The 27723-nt window shown below is 41.0% G+C and overlaps 1 protein-coding gene and 1 long non-coding RNA gene across 7 annotated transcripts in view; one reads left to right on the top strand and one right to left on the bottom strand.

Annotated features, from left to right (window-relative positions):
• The window catches only part of LOC116977712, a 36520-nt gene extending 35352 nt beyond the window's left edge, over positions 1–1168 (bottom strand). For both annotated transcript variants that reach the window (XR_004413284.1, XR_004413283.1), the window contains exon 1: positions 1066–1168. This is a non-coding gene — a long non-coding RNA (uncharacterized LOC116977712). The remainder of the gene's footprint in view (positions 1–1065) is intronic.
• The window catches only part of LOC116977709 (torsin-1A-interacting protein 1-like), a 31109-nt gene continuing 4548 nt past the window's right edge, over positions 1163–27723 (top strand). For 2 of the 5 annotated variants that reach the window (XM_033028406.1, XM_033028410.1), the window contains exons 1-12: positions 1163–1277; positions 5197–5247; positions 6589–6669; positions 7981–8058; positions 10877–10927; positions 14202–14279; positions 16447–16503; positions 18112–18162; positions 21990–22058; positions 23458–23538; positions 24735–24824; positions 26567–26656. In XM_033028406.1, the coding sequence (XP_032884297.1) occupies positions 1250–1277; positions 5197–5247; positions 6589–6669; positions 7981–8058; positions 10877–10927; positions 14202–14279; positions 16447–16503; positions 18112–18162; positions 21990–22058; positions 23458–23538; positions 24735–24824; positions 26567–26656 (805 nt within the window). In that variant the 5' untranslated portion in view covers positions 1163–1249. Of the gene's footprint in view, positions 1278–1990; positions 2260–5196; positions 5248–6588; positions 6670–7980; positions 8059–10876; positions 10928–14201; positions 14280–16446; positions 16504–18111; positions 18163–21989; positions 22059–23457; positions 23539–24734; positions 24825–26566; positions 26657–27723 lie in introns of those variants that run through there. The other 3 variants (XM_033028408.1, XM_033028407.1, XM_033028409.1) reach the window with 3 other exon arrangements.

A 27723-nucleotide genomic window follows, 5' to 3' on the forward strand; every position in this document is an offset into this window, starting at 1 on the left:
GAAAATAGAATAAAAAGAATAAGACATAAAGAAAAAAAAAGTAAGGAGATCATTGTTTATAATCTTGACCATCCCTCTTCCAGTCTTGAAACAGTTAGCTTTTACAATTGTGTTGCACCATATGATTCCAAAAAGACGACAAATGGAGACCAACTCGTTATGAATTGGTCTGATTTATCCATTAGGAGCAATCGCATTTCCTCAAGATGTGCGGTGTCCAACATGCTTGCAATCCACATTTTAAGCGTTGGTATTGATGTATTTTTCCAAAATTTAAGTATTAATTTTTTTGCTATTATTAAACCATAATTAAGAAATGCTTTTCTTGATGAGGACTAGGTGCAATGATGGACGGTGAACTGTGGATGGTATTACGAATGCATCGTATGGCACACCTCATCTACAATCCCTAATACCTGGCTTTTGATATGGTTGGAAAAACAAATCCATTGTGTTCTTTCACGTAAAAGAGAATGCGAGTCATTTTTATAAAGGAGACAAACTGCAGACGGTGGACTCTTCAGCAAAAAAAAACAAAGTGCTGGAGAAACACAGGTCAGGCAGTGGGCAAGAGCACGGCATCACTTGTCAAGGGTGTGATAGTGGGAACGGAGATGGATTTCCATGAAGGAACAGGGATGGTCTTCCGAGACCGGTACCAGGAGCGGGGATGGCGGTGGCACTACCATTCCTGACCGACAAAGGAAAGTAACCCTTACATTTCTCTCCCTCTCCCCCTCCCCCTGATGAATTCAAGAATAACGTTTATTCAAAGTATAAAATATATATAAAACAAAAACCTGCAAAATCTCTTGATGCATTCCCAGTGTCCACACTCGCTAGTTCCACATTCACTCAGTGACAGGCATCATCACACCAACAAACACTCTTGTCACCCACTGTCCCAAATGCCGTGGGGTGATATCCCTTCCCTTCCCTTCCCTTCCCTTCCCTTCCTTGAGGGGGGTCCCTATCGGACTCGGCCCCTCCGTGCCCAGCAGCAATGAAGGATGCCCTCGGCTTATATATATATATATATGTATATATCTACAGAAGCGACCTGACCTTGTTTCAGCTTTTATTTCCCACCCTGAGCCAAGATGGAGCGGAAGCGCCCGACTCCCGAGAAAGCGGATGTTTCGGTTGCCCCGCAAGGGGTCCCCTTCCCCGACCGGTCCGGAGGGAAACGGGGGTCGCGCGGAAAGTCCGGCCGAGGTGGGATTCGCCGAGGGGAAGGGACGGCGAGAAGATGAGGCGGAGGTCAAATCGAAATAAAAGTGCGTATCCCAAAGCCTTGAGATCAAAATGTATGATTGTTTAGTTCGCTGCTTTTTTTTTTTTAATGAAAAGATGAATGATTGTAATTGCTTAGTTTTCAGGGCATCTGTTTACGGTGCGAATACAAATTGAAAGCGATTCCGACGTCTCAGGCAGGCAGTGAAAATATTAGCTTGTAAACAAACGGCTGAGGGGATTTCCTCCTCTAAAGATTAACTGTTCGGAGATTTGCTGTCTCCTTAGTAAACTGGGAGAGGGAGAGGGAGAGGAGGGGGGTGCTGGTTTTCTGTGTGAGCTGAGATTATTTCTGGTCCACACAAGCTTTCACAAACGTTGCATGTCCTGCTTTGTCTCGTCTCCCAGTCCTTGACTCGCTGTTAAAGCTCGCCGAGCCCTGAACTGTTCTAACATTTAATTCGTTTCTGCGGCTACTTTAAAGGGGAGAGTAAGGAGACTGCCGATGCTGGGGTCTTGAGAGCAAAAGACAAAGTGCTGGAGGAAAGAGTCGGTCAGAATCTTGGAGGGAAGGGAGAATCGATGTTTAGGGACAAAGAACTGCAGATGTTGGTTAATACACAAAGGGACATAAACTGATAAAGTGCCAGTGGAGCAGCAAAATCACCGAAGGGGTGTAACCATCCATGGTCTGAAGAAGAGTCTCGACCCGAAACGTCGCCTACCCATGTTCTCCAGAAATGCTGCCTGACCCAAAGAGGATCTTTGGCCTGACCTGCTGAATTTCTCCAGCATTTTGCGTCCAGTCGATGTTTAGGGTCTGGGCACTTTTTCAGACTGATGGAGAAAAGAAGAGAATGCTGGTAAAATAGTTGAAATAGTGGGGCAAGAACTGGCAAGATAGGTGGATCCAAGCGAGGAGGAGTTGTTTGGCAGATGAGTCAAACGGGGGAGAGAAAGGTGGAGTTAGAACCAAGCTTAGAGATGATAAGGCGAGAAGACAAAGGGTGCAAAAGGGAGAATCTAGTAATAAAGAAAGGTAGTTTGGCCACGAAGGCCCAACCCACCCCCCACCCCCCATGTTTTTTTTTCTTGCTGAGTTCCTATTTTTTCTTCTTGCTGAGCATTTATTTTACTTTTGCTGTAATATTGTGGATTAACTTTAATACTGAGTAATAGCTGAACGAGCATAAAACTGCCATGATATGCGAGTCACAGCACACAATTGTCTCCAGTGTATAATATTTGCAAATATCCAACATTATTCCACAATTGTCATTTGAACCCTTTGATTAAAACCTGTTTTGCTTCGAATAATTGATAATAACAATAATGTGTTTGAAATACTGGAGAGGGCACTTGGAAAAAAATCTGATGGTCTTGTTTCTCTTTTATCCTCCATTTCCTTTCCCATCAGCTTTTTCCTCTTTCTGCCTTATTATTTATCTTCTTTCCAATTAAATAGTTCTCCCATTTTCTGCAAAGTATTGCTATACTGTGATCAACACTTTGAAGTTTGTGAGGCTTTGGGTCCAGATCCTTCCTATTGCAAAGCTAGCTTGTCTGCTGCACATTTGCTGTCTGATTTATTGCAAGTTTATTTATGTTATGCATTTATTTCTGATTTACTATCCAACAGACTTGCACAAATCCAATTTTATTCTCCCCACGTTCCATCATACATCCCAGATTCTACTACTCATCTTTAAGCCAGGGGCAATTTACCAACAGATCTATAAGATGGAACAATTTACAAATTTCGGGCCGAAACCTTTCTTCAGTCTGAAGCCCTTCTTCAGACTGAAGAAGGGTTTAGGCCTGAAACGTTGCCTATTTCCTTCGCTCCATAGATGCTGCTGCACCCGCTGAGTTTCTCCAGCAATTTTGTCTACTTTCGATTCTCCCAGCATCCACAGTTCCTTCTTGAACATTTTGTGAAGATATTTCTCTTGTCTCAGGAGTGAAATGATGGGAGTCAGAGTGACTGAATAACGGTCAGACTGTTTAAAGATGAAGTGAGTTTTTTTTACTCGGAGGGCAGTGAATCTTAGGCATTTACCACCCTGGAGGCCTGAACATTCAAAGTAGAGATTGACAGCTTTCTGGTATTTAAAGGAAATGAGATACGCCAGGACAATGGCATTCAAAGTGGAGAAAAGCCATTATCTTGTTAATTGGCAGAATGATAAAAGAGGCTGAATGGCTTACTTCTATTTCTTATGTTCTTTTGATCCAGAAATCCAAGGGTGGTACAACATTTGGAGGAGGCATATGAGTCTTTCTGGATTCACTTTACAAAGCAAAAGTAGAATCCAGAGCAGCAAATGATATATCTAGGCTGAAAAAAAAAAAAAAAAAGCTGAAATAACTCAGCAGGCAGACAGCATCTCTGGAGAAAAGGAATAGCTGTCATTTTGGGTTGAGACCCTTTTTCAGACTGAGAGTCAGGGGAAAGGAAAACTAGAGATATAGTCGGGAAAAGGGGAAGTACAACGGAATCTGGGGGTCCTTGTTCATCAGTCAATGAAAGTAAGCATGCAGGTACAGCAGGCAGTGAAGAAAGCGAATGGCATGTTGGCCTCCATAACAACAGGAGTTGAGTATAGGAGCAAAGAGGTCCTTCTGCAGTTGTACAGGACCCTAGTGAGACCACACCTGGAATATTGTGTGCAGTTTTGGTCTCCAAATTTGAGGTAGGACATTCTTGCTATTGAGGGAGTGCAGCGTAGGTATACAAGGTTAATTCCCGGGATGGCGGGACTGTCATATGTTGAGAGAATGGAACGACTGGGGTTGTATTCTCTGGAATTTAGAAGGATGAGAGGCTATCTTATTGAAACATATAAGATTATTAAGGGTTTGGACATGCTAGAGGCAGGAAACATGTTCCCGATGTTGGGGGTGTCCAGAACCAGGGGCCACAGTTTAAGAATAAGGGGTAAGCCATTTAGAATGGAGATGAGGAAAAGCTTTTTCACACAGAGAGTTGTGAGTCTGTGGAATTCTCTGCCTCAGAGGGCGGTGGAGGCCGGTTCTCTGGATACTTTCAAGAGAGAGCTAGATGGCGCTCTTAAAGATAGGGGTGTCTGACGACATGGGGAGAAGGCAGGAACGGGATACTGATTGGGGATGATCAGCCATGAGCAGATTGAATGGCGGTGCTGGCTCGAAGGGCCGAATGGCCTATTCCTGCACCTATTGTCTATTGATATAGAGAGATATAGAACAAATGAATGAAAGATATGCAAAAAAGTAACACTGATTAAGGAAACAGTCCATTATTGGCTGTGGGCTAGGTGTTAATGAAAGAGATAATGAAACTCACCAGGAGGACAACAGTGAAATTAGTACAATGACTAGAGCGGGGGAGGGATGGTGAGAGTAGGGATGCAAGGATTACTTGAAGTTAGAGAGATCAATATTCATAACGCTGTGTTGTACACTGTCCAAGCAAAATATGAGGTGCTGTTCCCCCAATTTGCGTTTGGCCTCACTCTGACAGTCCCAGGCCAGTATGGAAATGGGAAGGGGAATTAAAGTGCTTGGTAACCGGGAGATCATGTAGGCCCAGGCGGACTGAGCGAAGGTGTTCAGTGATATGATCGCCCAGTCTACGTTTGGTCTCGCCGATGTATAAGAGTTCATACCTGGAACAACGGATACAGCAGATGAGGTTGGAGGAGGTGCAAGTGAACCTCTGCCTAATCTAAAAGGACTGTCTCTATTTCAGTTTGTCCACATTTTGCTCTCTTTTCTATCAAGTTTCTACTTACTTCTGCCTGATATTTACTTTTTGCTAGTTTCTTATTATTTTTAAGACTGTTCTTGGATTGACAATGTTTTTTTTCTCTCCTTTCCTGCCATCGTTGTTTTTTTGCCATTGCTATATGAATGGACAATGAAAATGCAGTGATTTGAAAGTAGTCATCTTTGCTAGATTTGTAATACATATTTCTTTGTTAGGTTATCAACAGCGTTCAAATTCATCAGAACCTTCCAAGAAGTCTCAGAAAGGTAATCCTTCCATTTGCTGATGAGACTATTTCTGACTTTATGCCTGGAAAAGCAAGTGAGCCGTTAACCAGGCTAAATAACATGCAACTGGTGCCGCCCCTTAGTTACCCGACACACCTAATTGCCTTAAAATGTAGGCCTAAAGGTACAAATGCAAAGTTCCCTGGTGCAATGTTTAAGATGCAATAAAATATCTGTTCCATTGGGGCCATTTTAACTCATCAATGTGATGTGCTCTTTGTAATGAATGAAGATTGCAACCTTTGGTCTAATTCCTGTGGGAAATTAACAAGAAACATACCTTTTGGCCCACCGAGTCCGTGCTAACCAGCAATCCCTGCACACTAACACTATCCTACACACATTAGGGACAATTTACAATTTTACCAAGCCAATTAGCCTACAAACCTCTACGTCTTTGGAGTGTGGTCAGAAACCAGAGCACCTGGAGAAATCCCACGCGGTCATAGGGAGACCGTACACACACCGTTCAGATAACAGCCGTAGTCAAGATTGAACCCAGGTGACTGGTGCTGTAAGGCAGCAACTCTACCACTGTGCCGCCCCAGGAAGTTGTTTTGGACCAAGGCTATATGAGGTCTAGCACTTCATTTTTCTCTATCGGAGAAATTCCCAGTATTCAACCCATTGCCCTCAGCTTCTGTACTACTTTGACTAATTATTCTCTCACAGTTCTAATGTAGGGTCTCAGACACTGTTTCTCTTTTCACAGACTCTACCTGCCCTACTGAGTTTTCCAGCATTTATTTAAAAATTTCCTTCATCGTCCTCAAACATTCTTCATTCTCCTCCATTTCTAATTGTTCCCCACTGCGGCAGAAAAGTAGCTATACGCAGCAGCTCTGTCCGGCCAAACAACTATGGTGTAGGAAGGAACTGCAGATGCTGGTTTATACTGAAGATAGATGCAAAATGCTGGAGTAACTCAGAGGGTCAGGCAACATCACTGGAGAAAAGGAATAGGTGACGTTTTGGGCCGGAACCCTTCCTCAGACTGATGCCATAGAACTAGTTTTGTGCCTCTTCCAATGATCTAACATTTAGATCTAATGAAGAAGGGTCGCGATCCGAAATGTCACCCGTTCTTTCTCTCCAGAGATGCTGCCTGTCCTGCTGAGTTACTCCTGCTTTTTGTGTCTATATTAGGTTTAAACCAGCATTTGCAGTTCCTTCTTACACATCTAACATTAATAACTTGTAAGCTCTGTAGAACACCATATCTGTATAAAAGCAAAAATATTACCATGGTAATGCGACATAGTTGAATTGAAATTGCATTGAAAAATTAGAATAAAAAATAATGCACTTTATTTCTTACAGAACAAAGTCAAGCCCTATCAAGCAAGGTGGACTTGCCCACAGAGGGCGAAAGATCTGGCAAAATACATAGTCCAATAAATAGTAAGTGGTAATGGATCCACTTTGAGACCTAGCATTTCTTGCTGTGAGTCTTGTGTTTGTAGAATGAGGTTATGATGAATCCAATTTTAGAGTGGCAGGTTGTTTAGTTGCAGATAAATAAAGTTAACTTGCTGTTATAAACTATGCAGCAGAGACCAGGCACATCATTCATAGGAGAGCAGTGTCGCTGGTCGGTGCAATATTTTATAATTTAGCGTTTCTCTTAAATCACGTTGTCTTTCCTGAATCTTTCTCTGACTTTCCCACTCTCAGTGCCCCACACAAATTATGGCTTGTGTATAAAATGTGCTTGTTGGCATGTCTTAGAAGGTTCTTAAACCTGTTGATATCAGAAATACCTCATGCACAAAGCATGATTAGTCCTTGGATGGGAGACTTCCAGGAATCCCAGCTACATTTAGCTTTGTCTGGAAACGAAATGGGCACCAACTGCCAATTCACTCTAAAAATCACCTCTGCTATAGTAGATTAAGATGCTCCAATGGTTACGGCAGCCTCGTGACTACCTTCGACGTTAAACTTGCACCTGAATTCATACTATGCTTAACAAAATGGTTATTTTTTTTAATTAATTTGCCTCATTCTGGAATTTCCCTCCAAAAGAATCGTGGTTTTTTTCCTGAAAATTGGAACATAACCTAATTCATGCAAAAATATTTAACATTAAACAAAGAAATAATGCAGAAAAAATCGCATGTCTGAGAGAGCATTGAAATAATTTAACAATTTGTATAATTCATGTTCTCGAGATTTCTCGTACAAATTGGATATGCATTATTTTGATTTCTGATTTACCCAATCACAGGGACAGCTTAGTTAATATTCAGCAGAACTTTCATCTTTACTTTCAAAGGTCACAATCAATAACTTGCACTTTCTCCAGTTTTTAACAATAATTTATTTTCCTTCAAAATTCAAACATTTGTGCACACCAGTTATAGCTCCCCCATTGAACTTGTGGCTTTTATTTTGTCCTGACTATGATTCTGGAACTTTGGCTTGAATTTCACCATTTCACCAGCAATAACATCAAACTGTTTCCATAGAAATCAGAGGTAAATATTAATTAGCCAGTTACTCCATTGAGAAAATGAAAGAGGTTGGGCAATTATCTTGGCTGGTGTGAATGCACAATATGTACTGTTGGCATTAATCCAATGTAGAGTGCAGACTGGTTTGTATCATAAATTATTCCAATCTTTAATCGACAAAAAACATCATAAATTTTAATAATATTAATTGGACCAGTCGCAAATGCATAGTTTTTAACATATGCCCTGGTACACACAGGTTCATCTATAGGAAATGAAGGTGACCAGATGGTAACACCACGCCCTTCGATAAGGAATGCAAGAAAAAGAAATGTTGGTGAGCTACTCTATTTATATGAGACACATTCACCTCATCTTATTGACTCTTCAAAGCTGTTTATGCACTAGTCGAGAGACATTTGATTGTAATTGTTTAAGAATTCCACAGCTTTGACATACTTTTACCTCTTCAATTGTTCATTTCATTACATGCAAAAGTTCTTTACAGGAAAACAAAAGTGAGTTTGGGTGAAAGAGTCTTTAATTTAAGAATTGAAACCATTTATTTTGATCAAAATCATTAACCTGAAACATTATATAAGGTATTTTATTTTTTATTTTTTAATTTATTAAAGATGAATAAGAAATTGTGTCTCACAAATTTGATTGAGTTTTTGAAGAAGTGGGGTGGCATGGTGGCACAGTGGCACAGCGGTAGAGTTGTTGCCTTGCAGCGCCAGAAACCCAGGTTTGATTAAAAGTACGGGTGGTATCTGTACGTTCTCCCCGTGGCCATGTGGGTGTACCCGGATTTTCCGTTTTCCTCCCACATTCCAAAGACGTACAACTTTGTAGGTTAATTGGCTTCGGAAAACATTGTAAATTGTCCCAAGTGTGTGGTATAATGCTAATGTATGGGATTCGTTGGTTGGCACGGACACGATGGGCTGAAGGGCCTGTTTCAGTGCTGTATCTCTAAACTAAACCAAATTAAAATGAAGAAGAGGATTGACAAAGGCAGGGCTATAGATGTCTGTGTGGACTTAGCAAGCTCTTTGACAAGGGACTGCATGGTAGGCTCGCCTGGAAAGTTAGATCACATGGAATCCAGGGTGAGCAAGCCAATTGGACCCAAAATTGGCTTGGTTGAAGGAGTCAGATTGTGGTTGTGGAGAGTTGTTATTCATTTTAATTGGCTATGTGACCACTGGTATGTCGTGTGCCTTGCTGCTGGATCCCCTGTTGTTTGTCGTCCAAATTGTTAATATAAATGAAAATATTGTGAACATGGTTAGGAAGTTTGCGGATTATTCCAAAATTGGTGGTGTCGTGGACTGTGAAGATGGTTCTCTAAGATTACAAAATGATTCTGATAATCTAGGGAATGTGGGGCCAATGAATGACAGATGGAATTTAACTTGGACAAGCACAAGGTATTGCTTTTTAGTAAATAAAACCAGAGTATGACTTGCACAGTAACTGGTAACGCCTTGGTGACTGTGGTTGAACAGAGGGACCTTATGGTGCTGGTACATAGCTCGCTGTCAGTGGCGACACAGGTGGACTAAGTTGTGATGGAGGCAATTGGCATGCTTCATCAGTCGTGGCAATGCGTAAAGGAATTGAGATGCCATATTGCAACTATGCTAATCGCTGGTGAGAGCACACTGAAAGTATTGTGAGCAGTTCCTGTCATTCAACAATAGAAAGATGTCATGCAGCTGGAAAGGGTGCAGAAAAGTATGGTAAGGATGTTACCAGGACCGGGGGCTGAGTTAAATGGAGTGGTTGGATAGGAGGGAACATTTTCGCCTGGAGCTCGGAAGCTGAGGGGTGACCTTATCAAGGTACATAAAATCATAAAGGGCATAGATAAGGTGGATAGTCATGTTCAACTGTGTAAAGGATTCTAAAGCTAGGGAGTCATGGACTCTAAATTCTAGATGGCAGGTTAAAGATTATAAAAAGGATCTGAGGGGCATTTGTTTTCGCAGAGGGTGGTGGGTATAGCCATATATATGGAACAAGCCGTGGGAAGAAGCAGTTAATCCGGGTACAATTACAACATTTAATAGACATTCGTATATGTGCATGGATGGTAACTTTTTTGAGGCATATGGGCCAAACACATTCAAATGGGACAGCTAAGAAATACATCTTGGTTGCCATGGATGAGTTGGGCTGTGTTGAATAACTATGACCCCAGAAAACTTGCTCTGCATTCAAATTAGGGTAGAAAGTTGCCTCGAGTAAATCTAAGTTCATTAAGGGAAAAACTACAATTTTAATAGGGCTTGAATTTTTGTTTTTAATTTTGTTTCAATTATAGACAATAGGTGCAGGAGTAGGCCATTTGGCCCTTCAAGCCAGCACCGCCATTCATTGCGATCATGGCTGATCATCCACAATCAGCACCCCGTTCCTGCCTTCTCCCCATATCCCTTGACTCCGCTATCTTTAAGAACTCTGTAACCAGTTTGTCGTTTATTATCATTTGTACATATGCCTTTAATAAAAAATTAAAAAATCTTTTTTTTTTTTAAAGAACTCTATTCATGGAATTGTGGTATTTTTAATTGGGTTATTGGGTATTCCCATTTAATACACTGGTTGATTGACGTTTTTAAGTTTCAGTCCGCATGAGGTATCATAGACTACATGTAGGTATTGAAGAAGTAATAATAACAAGTACAAGTTCAAAAGCATATCAATCAAATGACATTTTATCAAAAGCATGTCACCTCTATAATGTCTGGTTAATAAATAGGTTTGGTCAACAGGTTATTTGGGAACATTATATTCATAATGCAGTAAACCCTCGTTTTCTCGGACCATATGTAACTGAGTAAGGGATTCGCTCCAACCACCTCTGAAACAAAAAGTTGCTTTCAAATACAAAGTTCTTTTTAACAGCTAAAAATGTATTTTTGTTACTGCTAAAAATACTAAAGGCTGTTTGCTACATTGTTTAATAGAGTCAATTGAAGTGATTGCTTGTCGATTTCAATGCTGTGTTCATTTCAATGCCTTGTAAATTTCAATAGCCTCCAGTGTAACTAGCAGCCTGTTCTTAAAGAGACAGCCCACTATAACCTGAATTCATTATAAAGAGGTCTGTAATAATGATGGTTTATTGTCTTTGTTTTTTTTCTCAGATCGTGCACTTGGCTTGGAATCATCAGACCCTGAAAAGAAGTCTCGTAAAGGTACATTCTTTGCTGATTAATTTATTTATAACTATGGGAGGTTTGTTCATGCTGTGTAAGCCAAGTGAGCATTAAATCAATCTTACAAAATACACATTTGATGTCCACCCACCTAGTTCTTTGCTGGGAAGCAGATCAGGACAGTTTGCGACCTTTCCTTGGCAACTTTGCAAGTTGTCATGGAAGTGAGGAGAGCTGGGATAAAGATAGTTCAGGATCTCCAGAGCTGTCATGCAATCCGAATAGGTTCCATCATCGAATCATCACACATCCATATTATGTATTGGAGCCACAGTACTGCCCATCTGCAAAGGAGGGAGGGACTAATGGTGGGGTTTTTTTTATTTTTTTATTTTTTATTTATTTATTAGAAGTAGACATATTATAAAATGAAGTTACATATTATAGTAAAAAAAACTTTTCATATACATCAGTCATACATTATTAAAATTTTCCATTATCAATTACTTCTGCTTCTAGTATTTTTATTTTTTATAGAAAGCGAGAAAAAGAGAGGGTAGAAAGTTACAAATAAAAAAGAAAGCCAAAAAAAAACACAACAGAAAAACAAGGGAGGTGGAATGGGTTACCTGTAATACATCAATGGAGATAGGTTCGTAGGTTATAAAGTATAGCTTTTCATCTGTTCCTGAGTTCAAGTTTCAGCTGGGTCCTCGTGCTGTGTCAATCTATCCCTTCAGATAGTTAATGAATGGAGCCCAAATTTTATGGAAAAGATCTTGTTTGTCCATTAAGACAAGTCTAATTCTTTCTAAGTATAGGGTCTCCGACATTTCCGTAATCCACATTTTAATTGTGGGGGTTGTAGGGCCTTTCCAAAATTTTAATATTAATTTTTTTCCGGTTATTATACTGTAATTGAGGAAATTTCTTTGGTTTGTTGTGAGTGTTAAGCTTTGTTCTGATATTCCAAGTATTATTAATTTTGTGTCTGGGTCCAGTTTTGTATTAATAACTTCTGAAGTTATTTCAAAAATATCTGTCCAGTAATGTTTAAGTTTTATACAGTTTGCAAACGTATGTGTTAAATTAGCCTCTAAATGTAGACATTTATCACAAATAGGAGAGATTTGTGGGAAGATTCTATTTAGTTTTATTTTAGAGAAGTGTAGTCTAAGACCTTGAATTGTATTAAAGTATGTCTGGCATTTAATGAACATTGATGTATTTGTTGTAAACTTTCGTCCCACATATCTTTCGTGATAGGATGACCTATTTCATTTTCCCATTTGTATCTATATGGTTCGGTCGGTGGTACCTCGTTATTTAGTAGGGTGTTATAGATATAAGCTATTAGTTTTTCAGTATTAGGATGCTTGTTCAGACATTCATCAAGAATTTCTGATTCCCTATTCCTGTAAACTTGAGTATTAGATTTAACATAAGTGCAGAGATACTTTAACCTGCTCTGTGAGATTGTTATTACATTATAAAAACAATGTTCCATCGAGACCACAATCAGAGCTGGCTCACAACTTTCAGCAACTTGTCCTTGTTTCAGCAACTGATTTTATAGCAAAGGTTGTAGGTGATGATCTTTGCTCCAATTCTGCTGGTGTGTTATTAATGTGTTCAGCGCATGTTGATGATGTCATGATATGTATGAAACACATTGTGAAAATGGCATACACTGGGGTGAATCATAAGAGGAAGTTGGTGGTCCAGCTTCCTGATGGTGGAACTTCAAAAGAAGTGAATGCAGACACTTAAAAAAAAATGCAAAATTGCATTTTATGAATGATGAACTCATTTGAAAGAAACTGGCTTAAATGCATTTAATATCTAGGTCTTATTATAAAGCCTTGTGATTCAAATTACATTAAATAGTTAGAGCAGTGAATTGGTCAACTTAACTCGAAGAGTAGAGACTGAAGGGTGACTAATGTACCTTTATTTAAGAAGGGCAAAAAGGCAGAGTACTACAGGCTGGTGAGTTTATCATCAGAGGCAGTAGAATTGATGAAGAGGATTCTACAAGATAGGATCTACATGCATTTGCCAATACAAAGACTGATTAGGGATAGTTAGCATGTTATTTGAATGGGAAATTGTATTTCACAAACCTGATTGAGTTTTTAGAAGATGTGACCATGAGTATTGATGAGGGGCAAGGCCGAAGACTTGTCTACAAGATCATGCATAAGGGCATTGACAGCTTCCCACATAATAGTCTGACCCAGAAGGTGGGAACCACATGGGGTCCAGGGTGAGCGAACAAATTGGATACAAAATTGACTTTGTAGAAGTCAGAGGGTGGTAATGGAATAAATTGGCTATTTTTCACATTGGAGGCCTGTGAGCACTGTTTTTTGTCAACTATATTAACGATTTGGATGGGAATGGAGTTGCCATGGTTGGTAAGTTTGTGGGTGACACTGAAGTTGGTGCTATAGCGGGCGGTGAAGAAAGTTATCTAAGATTGCAACTGGATCTAGATGCATTGGGGCAGTGAGCCAAGATTGGCAGAGGGAATTTAACTTGGGCAAGTGCAAAGTGTTGCATTTTGGTAAATTAAACCATGGCAGGTCTTGCACAGTAAATAGCAGGGACTTGGAGAGTGTTGTAAAACAGAGGGACCTAGGGGTACAGGTACATAACTCCCTGAAAATGGTGACACCGGTGGGCAGATGAGGATGGAGAATTTGGCATGTTTGCCTTTATTGGTCAGGGTTTTGAGCACAACAGTTGGGATGATGTGTTATAACTGTACAAAATGTTTGTCAGACCTCACTTGGAGTAATATGTGCAGATCCTGTCATCATACTATAGGAAGGATGGCATTAAGCTGGAAAGGGTGCTGGAAATAGAGAAAGATACTGGGATGGAAGACTAGAGTTATAAAGGAGAGACTGGATTCGCTGTACTATGGCGAGGATGTTTCTACTCATCCCAGTCGACCCCTTATTCTGAGACGGTATCTCCTGATTCCAGACCCCACCCAAACATAATACCTGCATCTACTCTGTCAAGCCTTGTCAGAATTTTGTTTCTATAAGACTACATCTCAGCTTTCTAATTGAAGAGGGAATAGACCCATCCAGGTGAATCTCTCCCCTAACCTAGGTATCCATTTATTTATGGGCTGTTGAAGATATTCTGTTATCATCCATTTCTCATTATCTGGACCTTGTTCTCTTTTACACAGTCTTCCCTTTTCTCTGCCTGCTGTTCTTTGTCTTCTGTTCCTTTTGTTTTATTGCTTTGCATACTCTTGCACACATTTAGCATTTTTATCTTTGTCTCTTTTTAAAAGATGGAGCTGCAGCTGAGGTATATCCCCAGATTAACATGGACCATCGCACTGAGGCTCTGGAATCTCAATCCATCTCAGGTATTGGCACATCCAGAATCCACTGCAACATTGGTTTTCACAAATTTGTGTACATACAGTATGACAGTTTTAGAATCCATAAAAGTTTGCATATCTGACTCGGGATGCCTTTCCTGAGTTCTAGCTACTTTTTGCCCGTTCACCAAGTTAATAAAATCATGAGGGGCATAGAATGCACAGTGTGTTTTTCCCAGGATAGACGCAAAATGCTAGAGTAACTAAGCGGGTCAGGCAGCATCTCTGGACGGAAGGATCACCATTTCATAATAGGTGATGTTTTTTGGGTGGAACTTGGGGAAGCAAGAACTGGAGGGCAGAGATTTAAGGTTAGAGTAAAGATTTAATAGGAACCTGAGGGGCAACCTATTCACACAGAGGAGGTACTTATAGTGAATGAGCTGTGTTTGATCCAGTTTAACTAATTTAATAAACATTCTGAGCTAATCATATTTGATATGAATTTTGTATTTCTGAGGAATGCACATAACTATATTCTCTGGATACATGTCAAATGCATTTTTTTTCTGCTTTTACAGTTTGTTTTAATGTGGATATGAATATTTGGCAAGTAATTGATTCTGTTTGAGACTTGCACCATCCATTGTAACATGCTATCCATGTTATTTCCCAGAGACAAACAAACTGGGATAGGAGCTTTCACTTCTCAAATGTGAATAGTTGATAATTGGAATTAATTACAAAGTAGAAAATGTTCAGCAAGTCAGGCAGCATCTTCAAATACATTTTCTTTTACAATGAAGCATGAAGTTATTTTCCCCCACGGTTGATGCCCGGTGCGTTGAATGTTAGTGTTGCTTCATTTTCTTTTACAATGAAGCATGAAGTTATTTTCCTTATGTTAGTGTTGTTCACTGGTATATCACTCACATTATTAGAACCAATGTTTCAAAGATTTGTTTGTGCACAATGTATCATGTCCATTAATTAACAAATAGTTACTAAAGTAAATATGTTGTGCTTTCTCATGACATTGGGCCCATCAAGTCTCTGTGAGCTCTCAGAGAATTCCTTCCCATTTCCCACTTTTTTCACTATAACCACTCTCTTTTACATGCATTCTTGTCACCATTGAGATACTAAACAACTTGCAAATATGTACTGCGCCCAACAACTCAAATAATTAGGCATGAGAGATCCAAATCAGATGAAAATAGACATCAGCTGAACATTTCATAAAATCATAGCAGCACAGCATATTTTAGCCTACCTTCACAGTTCCTGTTGTCCTCATTAGGCTTGTATCCTTCTATGCCTTTCCTATCCAAGATCCTTCCCCAACATATTTTATATGTTGTAATTGTATCCGCTTCCACCACCACCTCCTTCGGTTGTAAGTCATCAATCTGTGATATTGTATCAATTCTTCTCTCTCCATTTGCCCAGCTTGATCTACTGGGCCTGACTCACAGCCCTGCATTTACCAGCCTTTACATTCTTTTGGTAGTATTCTCACTCCTAAACTGCCTCACTTCATCACATCTCTTAATTTTCTCTCTCTCAGTAACTGATCCAATAAACCTTTAACCTGATGAGCCTCTACAATTTATACACATGACCACTCTGGCTCACCCTCTATCCTATCCATCTCTGTTATACATCTCTGTTATACATTCCCTGCAAATTAAAACTAACTTGCTCTCTTTCCCAGTTCTGATGGGGGTTCTGAAATGATATGGGGGGTTTTTCCCTGTTTCCACAGGTGCTGCCTGGCCTACTGAATATTTTCAGAATAATTTTCTGCCTTTATATTAAAAGATTAGGTTCAGCAGTAGAAAGCGTAATCAATGAATGTGGGGCAAAAGTAGAGGAAATCATTAGAGACAAAAACATGGAGGAACATAAAATTCCCAGTATTACAAGGCTGGTGGAGGATACAGGGATGGGAAGTGCAAGACACTTGGATGGATCTAAAATGAAGATAAGATTTTTAATTGTTAGGTTAGGTTGCAATATAGCCATTAACTGCCTTTATGCTTAAACTAGGCGATTGGTGGCAAAGTCAGCTTGGACACATTCTCGGTATAATTGTGATGACTCTCCCTGCTTGGTTGAAGTGTGAGTTGTTGCACTAAGCATTGGGAAAGTTTGTTTGATTTGTGCAACTTTGTCAATATATGTAAAGATTCAATTTTGCCTTTTCTTGCAGAATCAGAGAAGATGGACTGTTCAGATGATGTCAACCTTGATGCAGTACCGTGTGAAGGTGTGGCATTTCTCAGTGTTTTGAAGTTTATTCAGTTATTATTGCTGTAATTGTGAAATGATTCTCAAAACATCAGAGATGCCGTTTGGTTCTGAAAGGCAGACAAACTGGTTAGGATCATGGTTAGGGCATTACACAAACTGCTTTTAATGTGACCATTTAACCCTGTCACATCGGGGGGGGGGGGGGGTGGCTGGGATGCCTTCAGGAATATTTGGTTTTGATTTCTAAATTTTATTCTGGTTTTGCCTTCGAAAACAGAACTGACACTTCCTCCTATTGACATTAGGTTGAATAATTTATTGAAATCTCTCTTTCATGTTATCTTTCATCCTTCTGGATGAATAGCAAGATGCATGTTGCTGTTACTTTTTATTATTTTCATTATTGTGACAAAGCTACTTTGGGGAAAAAATGCAATATCCCCACAGACGCCTCCCGGTGGGCCGCTAGGTTGGTGAAGCCGGAGCCCCCGTGGATTGTAGCCCGTGGCTGACAGAGCATGTGAATGACAGAGCCTGGGTTGGCCACGAGTGTTGGCCATACCACGAGTCGAGGAGTCCGCGGTCGCTGGAGCCTGGGTTGGCAGAACCTGCGACTGGGGCTTGGGTCGGGTCCACGGAGGTGACTGGAGAGGACCCAGCAGCGATATTGGAGTGGTCGGCGCGATGATCGATGGAGACACCGACCGACAAATGAGAACGGACCACGTGGAATGAGGACGCCGTTGTCGAGGGAAGGAACAAAGGAGGATCCGGCGTGGGGCAGGGGGAAGAACAATGGGGACCCGGTGCGGGGGAGGACCGCCGTGAGGGGGTGGTGGGTGGGGGAGAACAAAGGGGGACCTGGCGCGGATACTGCAGATACTTTGTAACTTTGTCAACGCACTGATGTGGCGACTATTTGCATACCTTGGTTATGCAAGCAAATTATTTCACTGAGACTTGTCACATGTGACAATAAAATATTCATTCATTCCTGTGAATTCATGGCACATGACTTCTCAAAGTGAAGAAGGAGCAGTGGGATGATATTGAGAACCTTGCATCTGGGCATCAGAACTGTACGGATGCTCTGTATAAATGGAGCAAGTGTAGCACCACATTTACACCTGTGCCCATCAGCCACCACTGCCCCATCTATGGAAGAGTGTACAGTTCCAACAATGGCCTCATCATTCACTTTAGAACCCATAATACTGGAATGAATGCAAATCATCCTCAATCTCGAATAAGGTTTAGATGATAAAATATGATCCAATGGCAGTTTGAGTATTTCTATATTATTGGTCTTGGTCATTAATAACATAAAACCATAGCATGCTACAGTTGGTGAAATTAAGTTATGTATTGGGGATGCAGGCTACCAAATAATTTGTTAGCCACTTGTCTGAAACTTGGTTTACAAGTAACCCTTCACTCAATACGTCAAACAGCTACTTCTTGGTTCACATTGGTTGAAGTACTAAAAGGTGAGTGACAATTGTGACGTGATCTTTATTCAGATGAGAGAGAAGGAGCAGATAGATGGTTCAGAAAGCGTATCTGCATGCTATTTACCAAAGAGGAAAACCTCTGGAATTATTAAATCCATGTTTCCAATATTCAGATGGGAACCAGGCTGAAGAAAACGAAGTACATGAGAATCCTGCAGATGAAGGTAATATGTTCCTGAATCCAGAAGCTAGTGCATGCTTCTTAAATATATTGCTTGCAATGTTTACATTTTCCTTGATTGCTAATGAATACCTTTCTTGAGAGGGGAAACTAAGAGCTTAATTCAAAGTTAACTCTTTTCCACTGTATTATTTTTTTATTAGACATTCTTGAAACTGGAGGTGTGGCACGGGAGCTGAGTCCCATGTCTTGTTCACCCTTGCAGTGTGTTGGAATTAATAGATGCTCCCTATAGTCTCACCTTTCCGAGGGGGTTGTGGAGGGTTGCTTTTCTGGACCAGTTGGGGGAGGATTTAAAATAATTTGACGGAGGGTGGGACATAAAAGAGGACTACAGTAGTGGGTGAGGAACAGTCAAATACAGAATGGGAGCCTCAATCTACAGGCAAATGGTTCAAATGGAACAAATGGAAGACTGGGTTGCATCAATTGTAATGCAAGGAATCTAATAAGTAAGGCTGATGAATCGAAGGCAGTGATGAACATATGGAAATATGAGGTACACAAAAATGCTGGAGAAACTCAGCGGGTGCAGCAGCATCTATGGAGCGAAGGAAATAGGTGACGTTTCGGGCCGAAACTATGATATTGTTTCTATCACAGAGACGTGATTGAAAGATGGATAAGGCTGGCGACTCAACACTCCAGGGTATAAAATCCTCAGGTGTGATGGTGGAGGTGGGGTGAGCGTGGACATAACAGAGGATGTGAAATTGCACAATATTAAGGCATCCATTACAGCAGCAAAGAGGAGTATATCCTATGAGAATAGAATTTAGAAATAAAAACGGGGCCGATCACTTTGCTCGGAGTGTACTACACAATCTCCAAATAGTCAGCTGAAAACGAGAAGTATAGGCAGAAGTATAGAGAAGTGCCAAAATAATAAGCTAATAATAGTACATAGTTTCAACCCAATGATGAGTAGAATCACTTGGGTTTAAAGAAAATGGAAATTCTAAAATGCATCCATGAGTGTTTTTTGCATCAGTACATGGATGCTGCAACTCAAGGAGGGGGAGTAGTAGATCTAATCTTGGGGGTCTGAGTGAAAATCAAAAAACTGCAGAGGATGGAAATTTAAAATTTAAACATAAAGTGCTGGAAATATTCAGCAGGTCAGACTGCACCAGTGGGAAGGGAAACTGAGTTAGCGTTTGGGTCAGAGACCCTTCGTTGGAACTGAAAATAAAATAAAAGAGGCGTAAAACTGCAGAGTAAATTGGGGTGGAGAACAAGGTGAAACTGGGGTGTCCCTGGGGATAAGCTGCAGACATGGTTATCTGATTAATGAGTAAATGAGAGCAGTGAGAGACAGAGAATGTAGACAAAGAATATGGACAGAAGAAATGCAGAGTGGAAAAAGAAGACTATCAGGCATGTTGTCCTTATCCTGAGAGAAAAAGGAAAGGAGGAAAAAAGATGCTGATTTAATGGCAAATTTTGAGCAAGTTTAAGAGGATTTTTTTAACAAACTTAGGCGGGTAAATGAGAATGAGGCAAGCTTTGGAGGGATATAGGCCAACCGCAGGCATGTGTGACTCGCGTAGATGGGACATGTTGGTCAGTGTGGGCAAGTTGGGCCGAAGTGCCGGCCTGTTTCTATGCTCTATGACTATAACAGTTCAGCACAGGAACAGACTCTTCAGTCCACAATATCTGTGTTTAACATGATGCCAAGTTGAAATAATCTCCTCAACCTGCACTTGATTCATGTTCTTCCATCCCCTACATATCCAGGTGCTTTTGTAAAAGCCTCTTAAAAGTTAGCCACTGTCGTATCTGCCTCCACCATCAGCCCTGGGAGTGTGTTTCAGGAACCCACCACTTTCTGTGTAATAAAACAAATGCCCCAAACATCTCCTTTACATTTTCCCCTCTTTGATCTTAAAGCTATGCCCCCCCCCCCCCCCCCCCTCCACTACTACTGTCTTTGAACTTTCCAACCAGCAAGAAAGGTTCTGACTGTCCACCCTATCCATGCCTCTCATCATTTTATATAGATTTTAGTCTCCTCTCAACCTCCAAAGTTCCAGAAAACACAAACCAGGTTTGCCCAACCTCTCCTTGTAGCTCTTACCCTCTAATGCAGGCACCATTCTGGTAAACCTCTTCGGCAGCCTCTCCAAAACCACCACATATTTCCTGTAATGGAGCAACCAGAACTGCACACTATACTACAAATGCGTTCAAACCAAAGTTTAATAAAGCTGCAAAATGACTTCCTGATTCTTATACTCAAGGTCTTAAGTCAATATATTTCATCTGTATTCAATGCAGAGAATGACATTGCAGTTGGAGGATTCGGGTGGTGGAAACATGTTCTTGAATTTTGTTGAAAAGATGGAGATATTAGATGTCTTAGCATATTTAAAGGTGGATATATATCCCTGTGGCCTGCTACGGGCAGGCAACAAAGGAAAGTACTAGGTGACTGGAGGATAGAGAATGTTCAAGCAGTGCAGCAAGTAAAACTAGCTGGTTACTGGTTAGTGACTCCAACACTGGTAGTAAAATTATTGGAAAAAGGTATGAGGGGCAGGATTATTCTGTACCAGAAAAGTCGAGGATAGTTCTGAGATAGACAGCATGGCTTATTAGATTAGATTAGATATAATTTATTGCCACACAGCCAGGCTGGTGGAAATTTGGGTTGTCTGCAGCGATACAATAATAAAGAACACACAACCACAATAAAACTGTAACACAAACATCCACCACAGCATTCATCACTGTGGTGGAAGGCACAAAATTTGGCCAGTCCTCCTCCATTTCCCCCCCGTGGTCAGGACCAGAGTCCAGAGTCAGTCCAGGATCGGCTCTTCCTCACCGGAGACCGCGGCTTTAAGTTGTTGTAGGCCGCAGGCCGGCGGTCAAGATTTAAAGTCCCCGCCGCAGCCAGAAGCACCGTAGACCGCAGGGCCGGCGGTCAAAGCTCCCCTCCAGGGGTGATGGTAAGTCCATGCCGGACCCGCGGTAGAAGTCGGCCGCGGGCCGGCAGTGATGGCTTCTTCTTCCCCCGGGTCCCCAACGTGAGATCCCGGGCTGTAGACGCCGCACCAGCTGGAGCTCTACAGACCGCGACTTCAGGCCGCGACTTCAGGCTGCCGGCTGCCCCGGGCCAGCGAAACGGAGCGCTCCCCTCCAGCGAGGGCTCACCCGCTCCACGCCGAGAGTCCACGCTGCGCCCGCCGCTGGAGCCCCGGGCGCGTTTCCGGGAAAGGCCGCGTCGATCCTTGATGTTAGGCCACGGGGGAGGCGACCTGGAAAAACTCGCCTCTCCGTGGAGGAGGCGACCAAAGCGGTTTCCCCCTCACCCCCCCACACCACCCCCACACAAAACACACAAAGAAACATTAAATACAGACTTTAAAACATACTAAAAAAATAAAAAAAGGTTGAAAAACTGACGAGCTGCATGACATGGCTGCTGCCAGAGCAGCGCCCCCTACCGAAGATCTATCTTATAGATAGATAGATAGAAGTTATAGGACTAATCTGACAGACGCACTTCATCACTTCTTTCAAAAATTTACAAAGGATGGTGGGATTTATGTAGTTTATGTGGTGTTCATTAAGGCCTTTGATGAAGTCCCACATGGACTTCATTGTCTGAGCTGGTAATTGATGCAGGTTCTTTCAGGGTCTTGAAGAAATATCTAACTCTGCACTTAAAGCATCAATGCATGAAAGAGGAATGGGGAATATTGAGGAATGGGAGAAGGGGCACTTGATGGATAGCACAGATATAGTGAATCCAAGGGTCTACTTCCATGCTTCTGATCGTGACTAATTGTTGTCAATTTTCAGATGTGAATGCAGAATCTGAGATGGAGTTTGACAGAGTACAGAATTGTTCGGGCTCAACACTCTTTACTGGTACTACGCTACGTTTTTTTCTGTACAATGTCACAATGCTATTTTGTTCACAATAACCTGTCGCAGAGTGAGATAAGGCCATAAGTAAATTCAGGCAGTTGGGAATGGCATCAGATGATTTATAATTGCTTCACAATTTTGAAAATCATTTAATTTAAACAGTGTGCATATTTAAAGTGGTCCAAGCCGATAATCCTGGGGGTGGGGAGGGTGGGTGGGAAAAGTAAGTGGTGGAGTGTTTGTTTTGTATTTGTTTTTTTATTCGTGTGAGTGAGAAGATCTGTTCACATCCAACTCGAGTACGAGTTTGGTCTTGGTGCTGAGTTGGAGCTTTGGACCTAGTTCTGCTCTGCTTTCAGCCCAAAAGAGCACTAATCACCATCAGTCTGCATCATTAATTGTCTCATCCATGTAATTAAAATATATTTCATCTTATTCCCTCTTTACATGCACAGGATTTCTTGGTTTTATCCCTTTTCATGTTTGTAATGCTAAGGTGGTGGGCATCAAGATTTGTGAAGGATGTGTAGATTGTTTTTTTAACTTGTACTATGGAAAAACTCAAAGAGGAGGTTTTAACTCAAGTATTCACTGTACTGAACATCCCATTTTATCCCCCAAAATGCAGGAAAGTTATTTATTGGTGAGTTGTTTTCCAACTTGTTATATTGTGGAACAATTCAAACGATTTCATAGTTGGCAGGGAAGAGGTTATCACTCCATATAACCCACACCTCATTTTGTCCCTAAGAATGATGGAAAGTTGCCCATTGGTGAATGGCTACCCAAATGTATGATTTATTTACAGTTTTAGTGGTTTAGGTTATCTGCGTAGATGTTTTTCCTGGCCATGGACTTGTCATAAATGATTGGAAATCTTACTCATGCCAATGGGAAATATAGAAGCTACTGAGCAGCCTAATTTTGGGGGGAAGACCACACTAAGCCAGTGAGAAACCTCTTCCTTGGGTGTCTCCTTCTCTATGGTAAGTTGTGTATGTTAAAAATAGATTTGTTCTTTCGGAGTGCCACACCTTATTTTGATTTGTGCGGCAGTGTGGAGTCCATGTTTTCTGCATGGCAATGTGATAATGAAACGCAATATGCACCTTAGTAACCTTTATACATTTCATTACTCCACTCAGCAACTGAATGGAGATTTAAAGATAAATGGAGATGTTTATACATTCATTGTTACATGCTTCAACTATTCTATATCTAGTGTTTTTAATATCGTCAACAATCAAATTGTTGACTGTCTTGCTTCAATCAGCAGATAACAGTGAGTGTAGTCCCATAAAACAATATATACCAAGCGATATATTGTGGAAGACACTTGAAATGTTCATGCTTTGCTCTGCTTCTACTTTCATTCTTATTTATGTTCTCCCTCTTGCAGCTGATGTTCACTGTCACCCAAGCACTGAGGACTGCACTGACTCAAAACAAAGTTCACACTCTATTAGACTGAATGCTTCTGGTAGGTATGAACAAGCTAAAGCTGTACAACCTTGGGAGTTGTATAGGTTCTTTATAATCTAGTTTCAAATTCTGATTTGATTAGGTGATGTTGCTTTTCTGTTTGCTATTAGATTTGGTTTACAAAATGCACCACACTTCACGATGGACCTCTCTTCTGCACTGCTTAATGATCACCTATTGACAGTTCACAGAGCAGCCTTAGCACCAGCAAACTGTGGCTTCTGCTTACTCACGTTTGCGTCAAAATGCATGTAGGCACTTGCTATCAAGGCCAACTTGTTAATAACCACACTATAGGTAAATTCTTGAAGGTGAACTTTTACATATATGCACCAAGTAGTTTAGGCAGCTCAATGGTGCAGCTGTCCGTGCTGTTGCCAAGAATCACCAGTAACATGGATTTGATCCTGACGTTGTGTGTTGCCTGCGTCCAGTTTACATGTATGCCAGACGGTCTGCTTTCCTCCCACATCCCAAAGATATACTGATGGGTTAATTGGCCACGGTACATTGCTCCAATTTATATGGGTTGCAGAATAATTTGGTGCAAGTTGATGAGAGAATAGGTGGAATGGAGTTAAGTGGAGGAATGCCGCTGATGAGTATGCCATATGGACTCGGTGGGCCATATGGCCTCCTGGCATCTTGAGGAAATATGTGAAAACTGAACTCGCTAGAGATTGATTTTAGGATCCCTTTTAGTAAAGGCCAGGGTTACACATAGTTCCAGAGAGCAATGTCATTTACAGGGGGGCATGTGTAAATATCAGGTGAGATCTCTCGTGCATTATCCTCTTTCCTGTGGAAATCAAAGAGCACATTGGTGCCTTAAATAAAGATTCACTTACAAAGATTGTTGGAAGTATTGAAGGTGTACCATTGAAATATAGTCCATTAAAGACAACTGCTGGAAGAGGAAGGATAATTTAGTAGGAAAACGAATTGTCTCCAATTTTAATAACTTGGCCTACAAAGTTCTTACAATTATTCTGTGCCTCAACTGATCAAATGCCAGGGAGGTGATAATGCAATCTAACTAGTCTTCCAGTTGGCCTGTTTAAGGACACCAAGAGTGATCTCAAAAACAAAATAGGCCAAGCACATTGGGAATTCTTATGATGCTGTATATTTGTGGAAGACCATTTGGTCTGTTTTTTGGTCTCTAATTTTCTATTTATTTTTTCCCTTTTGCAGTTGATGCTGACCAACGCTTAAGTAACATTGAACCCTGTAGTTTCACTGCTACAAAACAGACTTCACAGTTTCCCAGGCAAAAAGCTTCTGGTAGGTTATAACAGTTATTTAAGGCCGCAAGGCAATGGCATTTGAATTCTGGTTTGATTGGATATTTTTGCTTTTCTATTTACTTATGCATTTCAAATGCAAAATGCAACGCCTTATATAAGGTAGGAAGGAACTGCAGATGCTGGTTTAAACCGAAGTTAGACGCAAAAATCTGGAGTAACTCGGTGGGACAGGCAGCATTTCTGGAGAGAAGGAATGGGTGACGTTTCGGGTCGAGACCCTTCTTCAGACTCTCACACCTTATATAAGTGTTGGGTGGAGGCCAACCATAATGTTGCTATAACGTAGCTCTCTTAACGTTTATATGTTGATATATCTCAGAACTTCTTTGGCATGAAACATCATTACTGTTCCTTATGTTATCTTACTAGATTCCACAGAAGGTAAAGTAGGAAAGAGCACTTACATTTGCTGCACCATCCACTCTTCCATACTGTCCTGTAGAATGACAGCAAACTACTGATGAATGGGAAAAATAGAAGCTACTGAGCAGCCTAATTTTATCAAATTGTAGAAACATCTCAAGGATAATCAATGGAAACAGGATGCACCTGAGCTCGATTTTGAGTGTCATAGCAAAGGGTCTGAATACTTACGTAAATGTGATATTTCAGTTATTTCTTTTTAATTACTTTGCAAAAATTTCCAAACGCCTGTTTTCGCTTGTTCATTCTCGGGTATTGTGTGTAGATTGATGATTAAAAAAATAATTTAATCCATTTTAAAATAAGGCTATAACGTAACAAAATGTGGAAAAGGTGAATAGGTCTGAACACTGAGTGTGCATCGTAAATAGTCATGTATGAAAAAATTCTATTCATTTTTATTTTAACAATACCAATTTTTCAATCAATAGGTTGTCAACCGGAATTCCCCTCGCCTGCTTCCACAGTTCTCCATTTTAACCGTTGCTTGTTCCTGTTAAATAACAAAACAACAGCATCTAGGTTAGCCATGTGAGGGACCAGACAAAATAAACATGATCTTAGCTGAAGGTAGACACGAAATGCTTGAGTAACAGGCAGCAGAGAAGGAATGGGGACATTTCAGGTTGAGACCCTTCTTCAGACTTTAGCTGAGTTAGCTGATCTCTCCTTGGGGGATGGCTGCAATGCAATTGGTTTCAGTGTCCCTTAATTAATAAAAGTCAGTGCTATACAGGGTCGAGAGCACATAGTAGGGTTTACCACAGACTGGAACATGTAGGTGAGATTTATGATGCATCACCTTGGCCATGGAGATAAAGAGCATACTAGCTTCTGAACAAAAGAACCCACACTATAAGAAGGACCAAAGGTATACCTTTGAAATGTACTCCAGTAAAGTCAGCAGCAAGAAGAAAATAACCTGTTCCCGCTCTGCAGATCACCTGACTTCACAATGTCATGCACTTAATTAGCATGTCACATATCACAACACAGTTTCAGTTGCAACAATATAGCACACAGAGAGGGTAGACAATTATTGTCTTTTTTCTAGGGTAGAAATGTCAAATACCAGACAGCATAGTTTATAGGAATTTTACGATGCCATTTATTTACAGAGTACAAGGGCCTGTCCCTGTGCTGTGTATATTTCATGAGCAGCAAGTGTGATCTGACATTAAAGCATCTGCCAGCCAACTGGAGAACTTTCATATTTTTTAATATATTGGGGATGACACTTTAAATGTCTATGTTTTGTAGCCCTCTAATTTCCTATTTATTTTTTTGCTTTTGTAGATGGTGTTCACCAATGCTCAAGCTACAGGGAGCACCGGAGTTTCATCGATACAAAACAAAGTTCACAGTTTTCCAGGCCGAATGCTTTAGGTAAGTTATAATGACCTATTTGGGAGTGGCATTCTTTACAAGCTGGAATTTAAATTGTGGTTTGATCGGGTATTTTTGCATTTGTGTTTACTTGTGGATTTGGATTCCACAATGCACCAGGGTGCACAAATGTCTGGCAAATGGGCACCTTCGGGTGGAATGGAGCCAATGGACGTAACGTTGGGTTCTCCCTGACATTTCCCAGTATGTCCACAGAACCAATAAAAGATGAAACATTCCTTTGCCTTGGCTTCTTTAGACTTTTGAGGAACCAAGCCCTTCGACCCACCAACCAGCGATTGCCCAAACAATAGCTACACATGAGGGACAATTTTATCAAAGCTAATCAACCTACAAACTTGTATGTCTTTGGAGTGTGCGAGAAAACCGGAGCACCTGGAAAAAATAAACGCGGTCACAGTGAGAACCTACAAACTCCATTTTGACAGCACCCGCAGCCATGATCAAACCCATGTCTCTGGTGCTGTAAGGCAGCAGCTCTCTCGCTGCGCTACTGTTGCCACTCCAATGCTGCCACTGTTGCCACTCCCCAAATTTCAAATTTGACGGTGGACAAATTAGAACTTAAACTCTGCACCGTCCAATCTTCTATTCTGTCCTCGGAAATTCCAATAAGCTGTGGAAGACCTCCTAAGTTTGTGTTTGCCCTGTCATTTGGTGTCATTAGACTGTTCCAACAAAGGTTAATGGGACTGAGAAATAATGGGGAACAGTGTGTAGCCAGCAGAACTGCTGCCATACAGCTCCAGCGATGCAGACTCATTCTTGACCTTTAGTGGTGTTTGAATGGAGTTTCCATGTTCCCCTTTTGACTCCATGGGTTTCCTCTCGGTTTTCCAGTTTCTACTACATCCCAAATACGTGCAGGTTGTTGGGTAACCTGGCCACTCTTGCCCCCAGTGTGGAGGTGAGTGGTAGAATATGTGAGGAGTTTGTTGGAAATGTGTGACAATAAAATGGGATTAATGTAAAGGATGTTTGATGCTTGTCATCGACTTAATAGGTTGAAAGGTCAGTTTCTGTGACCCAAAGTCCCAGATTGAAAA

Source organism: Amblyraja radiata, chromosome 10 (assembly GCF_010909765.2).
Source record: "Amblyraja radiata isolate CabotCenter1 chromosome 10, sAmbRad1.1.pri, whole genome shotgun sequence".
Lineage (NCBI taxonomy): Eukaryota > Metazoa > Chordata > Chondrichthyes > Rajiformes > Rajidae > Amblyraja > Amblyraja radiata.